At 40.9% G+C, this 9,126-nt stretch overlaps 1 protein-coding gene across 1 annotated transcript in view; it reads right to left on the bottom strand.

The window, feature by feature from the left end:
• The window catches only part of LOC107551444 (peptidyl-prolyl cis-trans isomerase FKBP8-like), a 14,175-nt gene extending 7,220 nt beyond the window's left edge, over positions 1–6,955 (bottom strand). Inside the window, exons 1-4 of the mRNA XM_016233047.1 lie at positions 6,719–6,955; positions 6,264–6,321; positions 1,784–1,965; positions 1,590–1,667 (exon numbers count right to left, since the gene is read on the bottom strand). Coding sequence (XP_016088533.1) covers positions 1,590–1,667; positions 1,784–1,965; positions 6,264–6,321; positions 6,719–6,955 — 555 coding nt within the window. The remainder of the gene's footprint in view (positions 1–1,589; positions 1,668–1,783; positions 1,966–6,263; positions 6,322–6,718) is intronic.
• Positions 6,956–9,126: the final 2,171 nt, after the last annotated feature.

Here is a 9,126-nt window from a genome sequence, read left to right as displayed (position 1 = left end):
TGGGACTGCGCCATAGATCTCATTCCGGGTGAGCCAGTGCCTCGGGGAAAAATCTATTCACTGTCGCTTCCTGAACAGAAGGCCATGGAGGACTACGTCAAGGAGGCGCTGGGTCAAGGTTACATCCGTCCATCTAACTCCCCTGCTGCATCAAGTTTCTTCTTTGGCCAAGAAGGACGGAGGCTTGAGGCCCTGTATAGATTACCGAGCATTAAACAATATCGCCGTCAAATTCGATCATCCTCGTCCCTAATGCCCTGGAACATCTCTGAGGTGCGACCATCTTCATCAAGTTGGACCTCCGCAGTGCCTACAACCTCATCCGGATACGTGAGGGGGATGAATGGAAGACTGCCTTTGTGACCCCTACTGGCCACTATGAGTATCTGGTCATGCCCTATGGACTTGCGTCCCTTCCGTATTCCAGGATTTTATGCATGAGGTGCTCCGGGAGTTTCTTCATCGATTCGTCATTGTCTACATAGATGACATCCTCATCTACTCCCGGAGCCAGGCCGAACATCGCCAGCACATTGCGGAGGTCTCTCCAACGCCTGAGAGAGCACCACCTATTCCTCAAGGCTGAAAAGTGCACCTTCCACCAAACCACGGTGCAGTTCCTGGGGTATAACATTGATCGTACCGGTATCCAGATGGACGAGGGGAAGGTGGAAGCTATAACCTCCTGGCCAGAAACCACTACTATTAAGGAGCTCTAACGATTCCTCGGATTTTCCAACTTTTACTGTCACTTTATCCTAAACTATAGCAAGATCACCAGCCCCCTCACCAACTTACTCCGAGGGAAACCCAAGTCTCTGTGTGTGTGTGTGTATTGTAATATTTGAGATAGATAGATATATATACACACTAAGTGATATGCATATTGCATTATGGGCTTTCATGGAGCTGCATGTTGTGCAACTTTATAATAAAACAGATTAGATATGACATTTTGCAAATTTTTTGCAGAATGGGTCATTATATTCTTCATAATTATGAATGAGGCTAGTTGTTCTGTTTATTGCTTCTTAAATGTCATAAACATCCACGGTGTATACAGTGCTGATTCACTTTATTACTGGAAGGCTAGTGTGTATGTCTGTGACTTTGTGTCCGTGTACTGGCTCCAGACAGCTCTAATCTTGGTGGCTGCTCTGAGGATTTGAGGCATGACCGAACAAGTTTTGGTTCTGTGGATTGTAACACAGCACAAAACTGTCATTTTCTGTTATTATAAGACTCTAGCTGTAGAAACAAATATTGTTTGGATGCACTCTTTCTGACTGTTTTAGGGTGAGTGGAATTTCTCAGGACAGGATTTCACTTTCTAGTCTTAAGTTTGTGTTGCATATTCAAACAGGCCAGTCAAGGAACTGTGATATATCCATGAAATGCAAACATATTAGAAAGACATTTAAAAAATATTTTTTTTTGTCTTAAATAGGCCAAATAGATCCACAATGATAAATAACACTGTTCCAGTTAGGCCAGGCATTTCACAAAGGTCGGTTGATCTGTAAATAGCTGCTAATGGGATTTTCTGCTGAAGTTTAGATGTGTGCAAGAGATACAGTTACGCCTCTCACCTTAGTGGACGGCTCCAGTTTCAAAGCCTTCTTCAGGTTCTCCATGGCCTCCTCATACTCACCCTTGTCCGATAAAAGCTGCAGATGCATTTGTTTTAAGCACAACCATAAGAAAATGTATAGTCCAGATGGAAAGTATAAACAACTTATAAACAATCTCAATGCCTAGTTTGTTGAATAATATTCACCCATACCTTCCCTTTCCTGAATAACGCTTTGACATTCTGGGGATCCAGAAACAGCACATCCCGACTGGTGTGCAGAGCCTCGTCAGACTGTCCAAGCTTCAGCTGTGCTGCTGCCAGGTTATTCAGACATTTTACCCGGTAGTCGTTCACCTCCTCATCTTCCTCATCTGATGCACACCTTTGACTGTCTATAGGAGGACACAGTTGTACAGCCACTTATAACCACACTGTGGTAATGTAACACCAAAGAAAATGATAAACACAATTAAAAATGTGTTTGCTTATGGATCAATCCAGTGTAAACAGCATTATGCATTAGTTCTGGCCCTCAGATCTGATTGGTCAAGCAATGTTCCAACAGTGCTGAAATAACAGTTCAACAGCACTGACTTTTCAATGTTTGTTCCAGAGAGACTGTCAGTCTGTTGCATTTGTGGTAGGGATTTCACAGTTGAAAAAAACTTTCAGTTCAGTTGCTGTCTTAAAGTATAATCAAATTGGCTGTACAAGTCTATACAAGTGACTGTCTTTATGAGTGGGTCATTGAATCATTCACTTAAACGATTTGTTCAAAAATACTACTGGTTTATTCATCCGAATAGGCCTATAAACACCGATGTGATTATCTGCGGGCAACGATCTGCCGCTGAAATTTGGAGCAAAAGCACAATGAGTTGACAGAATGCGTATTTGCATTTAAAATGCGAAGTGCAAGGCATGGAATTGGAAAAAAAGCAAGGTCTTGATCGCGTTTTTTATAAGTTTCATTTATTTTATCCTAAGTGCCACGTTTTTAGAATGGGCGTGGTCAAAGAAGTCTGTCTAGTACATGTTTATATAGGAAAATAATGGAAAAGCAACGCAATAGGATGCAAAAGGGCATTGTGAGTGAATGTTTCCTTACTCCTGTAGAGCTTCCTAATGTATATATTTCTGTTTATGGGTTAGGGATTGCTGATTGCAAATATGTCCAGCAACATTTTGTTTTAAATATCACCTGGTGCTAGAGTGATTTCGTGTATGTCCGTTAGAACGCATTTGCGTTAAAATAGCTTTTCTCAAAATAATTTTGTATATTACAATTTAGTTGCTAATGAGTCAGAAATATATGAATGTAGAAAAATATTGCGTAGAAAATGAAGGAGAGTCTGTATTCTAATTTGTTGAGATAGTGAATTGGTGGGTTTTTGTGAAATGTGAGCCAAAATCATCACAATTAAAAGAACCAAAGACTTAAACTACTTCAGTCTGGTTGCATAGAATTTATTTAATACACGAGTTTCACAATTTTTGTTGAATTACTGAAATAAATGAACTATTCCACGACATTCTAATTTATTGAGATGCACCTGTATGTGACACTTGAGTGGTCAGCGGAGACTGTGGTGATGTGGAGATCACTTCTGCATATGTGGTCATTATCCGTGTCTATAATCCAAAGTGGTGCTTTACACTTTACTGTCTCATTACTGTCAAACGTTCCTCTCAAGATGGGCCAGGCTTTCCAGCACCCCCCCCCCCCCCCCCCCCATTCATGATTGGGTTTAGGTTTATGGTCTAATGTTTTTGTGCAGCTTAACAGTTTAGATGTTGCCATCTTGAAATTGAAATTATAGCAATTTAACATGAGACCATTTTGGTTAAAGAGGCCTATTCTAAAAATTATTATTGCCATAATATGAATTCCAGTGTCAAATACTTGAAAACTCAGCCCATCGCAAATAGCAAACATCCCTCTTTCTCTCTGATTGACTCCTTGATGCATCACTTCTGTCTCATCTCTTAACACATCAATACTTCCGTCAATATTTATCATCCTGCCTTGGAATGTATGTAGTTATATATGTAGTTTCAAAACAGCCTCTTGCGAGATCTGTTTCATGTTTTGTGATATATTACTTACAGAACTCACTTCCCATCCACATGGTAATGATAATAATATGTAACCCCATTGATTTTATTATCTACTTTTCTCTGCCTATTCACAACACTTGCTGCAAAAGGCTATCTTAGATCATGAACTTGTTCAGGCTGACAGAGACATTTCAGGAGTTGAACAGGAGGATCCCTGGGGTCCATGGGATATAACACCTTTCTCACACAACCATATCTAGCCTTATTACTCTCAGTACTTGGTCACATGACCACACATAAATCAATAGACTGACAAATAAATGCCTGAAACTTGAGTCGATTCCACTGTGCACATTTATTAAGTGTGTCCTCATGAGATAAAACAAAATCAAGCCTGGTGTGAAAGTTTCTAACCTGCTAGACTGACACAGTTTGACATTCTTCAGTTCAAACATGCATGTTTATTGAGCTGGAGGTTTCCAGTAAAGTTCATGGTATTCCAGTAAACTGGAGTGTTAATATCAGAGTCAGCTGGTGAGCTGAAGTAAATCCAAGGCCTCTTCAATGTAACTTGATAGCATGTAACTGTAGGTTTGTGCAGCTTAATGAGATGCACAAAACACACACACAATTGGACTATTATCAGAATCAAAGTGTTCTCAAGCCCGTCGGCCACCGCTCACTCTTGCCCACCGCCGCCGGCCGTTCCTCACTCCAGCCCGCCGTGTGTTTCGTTGTGAAAGCGAAACTACTTTGTTTGGCATTCCAAAAGAGGACACGACTAGAAATCAGTGGTTAAGTTGTATTTACAACACTGTTCCAGAACAGTTCAACCCAAATATTCAGATGTGTGCAGCTCATTTTATGGAGGACTGTTTCCTGATCCTGGTAGAGTAGACTACAATGCCGACTGTTCTGACTCACAGACTGTAAGTACGTTTTAATTTAAAGGATTTGCCACTGATGATTCAAACGTGAGTTTTGAGCAGTGTAGAGTAGCGCTTGTTTGTCATTTCTTCGATCACAAATGCAGACATGGTTTTATGTTTACGTTGCATTGCGTAAAAACACAGTAGGCCCACAAAATAATGTTCTTTTTAGCAACATCATATGAACCCTTTAAAGTAAATTTAACAGGATTTTATAGATCAGCTTTGTGTGTGTTCATGTTTATTTGTTCATTCACAGGTGTGTGTGTGTGTGTGTGAGAGAGCGAGAGAGAGAGAGAGAGAGTTAGTCTGTGGATGCATGCCATGATGCTGTTCAGGGTCCATTTAATCAGTTAATCTATCACTTTGGATAGAATTTGATTGGAAGGAAGGACAGAAGGAAAAATGTTAGGTAAATATTTGATACATTTTCCATGATCCTTGACAGCTGTTTCTGAAAGTTTATGTCACTGGTTGAGAAAACGCTCTTATATATAGATTAAGACACACAATAAATGTACATATTGAGATTCACAGATCACAAAGGAGGAAGCGTATGTCATATAAATCCTTATCAGTATGTTTTGTCATCATTAAAAACATAAAATCACAGAGTCCTACTTTTAATAATATTAGATTTCCATCTGTATTTTGAACTAAAGAAAGTCAATAACATTATTTGTATGTGATATTAGAGCAGATTATAACAATACCAATAGCTCACTTCCTTCCCTTCCACAGTGAAATGAGATCCAGTCACTGAACCTACATTGCCATTGGCGTGCGAAGCGGTTGCAAGGTGATATCCGTGTTATATGTCACCTCATGCATATTTCAGCTGCGTAGTGTATTGACACATTTATGTGTGTCTAACAGAGTTTGTGTGTCTCTAGGGGCCAGGCAGCCGGTGCAGGCTTGTTCCCAGTCATGTCAACCATTTGCTTCTCTCTTTCCATGTCTTGAGATGTCTAGGTATATATATATATATATATATATATATATATATATATATATAAAACAGTATATATGTGTCACAGTTTGAACCTTGTTTTCTGTGTTTTTCTGTTCTCTTGCCTTGTTTCAGTCCCTTGACCTAGGCTGCATCCGAAAACTTAGGCAGCTGACTTGCTGCCTCGCTGCCGTATGAGGCAATGACTTTGCAGGCAGCGTATTTGCTCGAAGGCACCTCATGAAACTGATTTCGGACAGGCTTCTGAGGCAGCGTAACGGTGTAATGATCTACAACATAATAGAACGAGTTTTGTGATAACTAAACGGATATTTAATTACTATAATACTGATTTCTCGCTAGAAATAACACCAAAAGTGCAAAAAGTTAGTCAGAAATATACATTTATACACAAACTGCAACTATCTTTATTTTTTAGCTCAACTGTCACGGAATGGAATGCACAGGATTGTGGCATATCAAAGGCAGCGAAGGATACATCTATGCTGCCTTCAAAATTTGATTAGAAGAAGGTACCTCCGGAGACAGGAAGTGAAGCAGAATTTGGATTAGTTCATTCTGTTCACCTGTGTCCTTTTCATTAGGTCATTAGTCCCTCATTTGCATTTGTATAAAGTCTCCCCATTCTGTTCATTCAGTTGCCGGTTATTAGTTGTGTATGCTGCTTGTGTTACCCTGTGTTTTGTATGAATCTTCATCATCTTGGATTACTATTAAATGTTATTTGGATTACCTTTGTCTTTGTGCGCCTCTCTGTCTGCACCATCACGACCATAGAGGTTGTGCCTGAACTGTTTGTCTGCCCTAAACAGTCTGTGTGTGAGTCAGACAGCAAGACAAGATGGCAAAGTGTTGTTTTCTGCAACTTATTGCACTTAACCCTTTTTAACGTCAAGCATTTCTCTGCTATATGCGTCGAACTAAAACTTTGACCTTTTGCAACGTTTTGATTTAAGTAGCCTATTATTAAAATGATTCAGATATCGCACGCCCTTGCGATATGCATATTGCGATATTTACATTTGCGATATTTCAATAATTTTGATATATCGTGCAGCCCTAGTGGGCAGCATACACCAATCCTAAAACCCCTAACTGTCATGAACTCCCACCCACCCTTCCTCTCCTATCACCTCTTCATCAGTCCTCACCACCGCCTCCGCTATCCCCTGTCAGCCCTCAGCTCACCCTCAGCCCAACATCTGTGATGTGGGTTTGCCGCGGGTCTGCCAGTCTCCAATGGGCATCGTGGCTGGAGGATCCCTTATCTCTGCCTCCAGCCTCTGAGTCCCAGACTCTACCTCGGCCCGTCGACCCAGCGTCTCCACCATGTCTCCTAGCTCCCTCCTCTCCGCCGTGGCCTGTAAGTCCAGTCGGGCTCCCTCGTCCCTCCAGCTCCGCCTTAGCCAGTCGTCGACCCGCCATCGCCTCAGGACTCCACTCCTCCAGCTGCGCCTCGTCGATGCGTCCCACCGACTCCGTTGGGCACTCACTCCAGCTCCACCTTGGTTCGCAGTCGCTCCGGCTCCACCGCGGCCTTCCGGATCTCCACCTACGGTTCAGCCTGTCTCCTCCTGCTCCAAGTCCCTCCTGGCTCCTCCCTCCGTCTCATCCACCCTGGCTCCTCCAGCCTCCATCCTGGCTCCTCCCTCCATCTGATCTGATCTGCCATGGTTCCTCCCTCCGTCATCGCTACCTTGGTCATCCACTTGCCTGCCTTCCTGCCTGCCCTTCGCCATCCCCTGTTTCCATTCCAACTCTGTTCCTTTGTCCTCCTCTAAATCCCCCTCTGTTCCACCCTTTGTTCTGTTATGGTGCGAGGTCGCGCCTGGCCGGAGGGGGGAGTACTGTCACAGTTTGAACGTTGTTTTTTGTTCTCCTGCCTTGTTTCAGTCCCTTGACCTAGTTTTCCTTAGTTCCCTTGATTAGTTCATGTGTTAGTTTTGTGCATCTATAATAAAGTATAAATAAAGTGAAATAAATCAATTAAATGAACAGTAAATATAGTAAATGGGATCAATTTTGATGAGTTAATGTATATAATTGTTTTCATTCATGGTCTACTTGTGAAAAATTCATGTTATTAATGTTTGTTTTTTACTAATCAATACGTAATAACTTAATCTTTCTATAACTTTTTCCTCCCGCTAATGTCACTTAGGCCACATGAGTTTGTGGGCAGCATTTGGTCTGGCTCCATTCCGGTATGTAACGCCCATTTTTCACTCAGAAATCTGTCACATTATAATAAAATGGGTTGTAAATGATAATTCACATTGACTTTAGATTAATTTTTGTTTGCTAAATTAGGCACCTTTTGATACAATGTATCTGACAAAGAGACAAGAAACAATATATCTTGGCCAGACTGTGTTGGTTTTATTTTGTTTAAATTCAGCAGTCTTGATTTCTTTTATAGTGCTCTTGTGTGATTTTTGGTAACAGTTTGATTGTCCACTTTAGACATTCTACTATCTATAAGTAGCTTTGCAACATGTCAACAGTAGTGTATTAGTAGACTGTCTGCTTAATATCTGCTAACACATTGTTTTGATGGTCCACCAACCGACATTCTTCTAAGTAAATTTGCAAGTACGTCAATTTATTCTACACATCCTAAACCTTACCTTACAGTCTACTAATACTCTAATGGGAGTTAATTAACATGTAGTTGCAAGTTAATGAGAGTTAGTTGACTATGGGAGTAAAGTGTGATTTTGTTCTCCCACTGAATATAAAAGGAAGTTCATCTGAGGTACAGTTTGTGGGTAATTGATCTCTTGGCTTAGTGCAACACTTCAGGCTACGATTCACTTTTATTTCAATCCTTTCTGTACAGTAGCTAATCCAAGAGAGGAAAACAATGCTTACATTCATATGAATGAGTTTTCCACAACACAGGCAAAACGGCCTCATAAAACCATACACAATAGACATATGTCACTGTAAATATGCTTTTCTGTCAGGTCACAGGTAAATGGCAATGAACCAGAACAGAGCAATTCAAATCATAACATGCTGGCCAAATCTAGCTAAAGTTTTCACCTCCCCTTGTTCCTCAAGAGGTCAAAGTATATTCATGTAACATGGCACCATGCTGGAACAGAGCACTCTGGGATAGCACACAATGTACTGTAGTAGACTTATCAAGTAGGTTAACATGAAATAAACCAATCCTGATACCATAACCAACCACTTCCCTCTCTGCAGAATGAACAGACTTGCTGCACATTTGTATTTGTTTCTCTGGCCTTGATTCTTCTTTGCTACGGCTAGTCTTTTGTCTAGATTAACTATTTGACATTGCACATATTATGCAATAAGAAAAACAAGCTATGCTATGAAAAGAGAAGCCTGGTGTTTGACATTGACATTTTGGCATTTCTTTTTCAGTGACTATTTCTGTTTCTTTGTGTGGAAGTGAGTGTGTATGTTCTTTTTGTGTTGTTATTAAAGGAGGATCTGGTAATTGGAAAGAGTCCATCACCTGTAACCACAACCCTTGCTGTGGCATGACTCACTTCTGCCCATAATAGTTACTGGACACATTACAAAACAGCACATGCTTTTTTTTATCCACTGTAGAGAGAATGTGT

The sequence above is a fragment of the Sinocyclocheilus grahami genome, unplaced genomic scaffold (genome assembly GCF_001515645.1).
Source record: "Sinocyclocheilus grahami isolate Dianchi unplaced genomic scaffold, SAMN03320097.WGS_v1.1 scaffold424.1, whole genome shotgun sequence".
Classification (NCBI taxonomy): Eukaryota; Metazoa; Chordata; class Actinopteri; order Cypriniformes; family Cyprinidae; genus Sinocyclocheilus; species Sinocyclocheilus grahami.
Note: the sequence above shows the minus strand (reverse complement) of the source record. Positions and strands in the feature narration are given on the sequence as shown.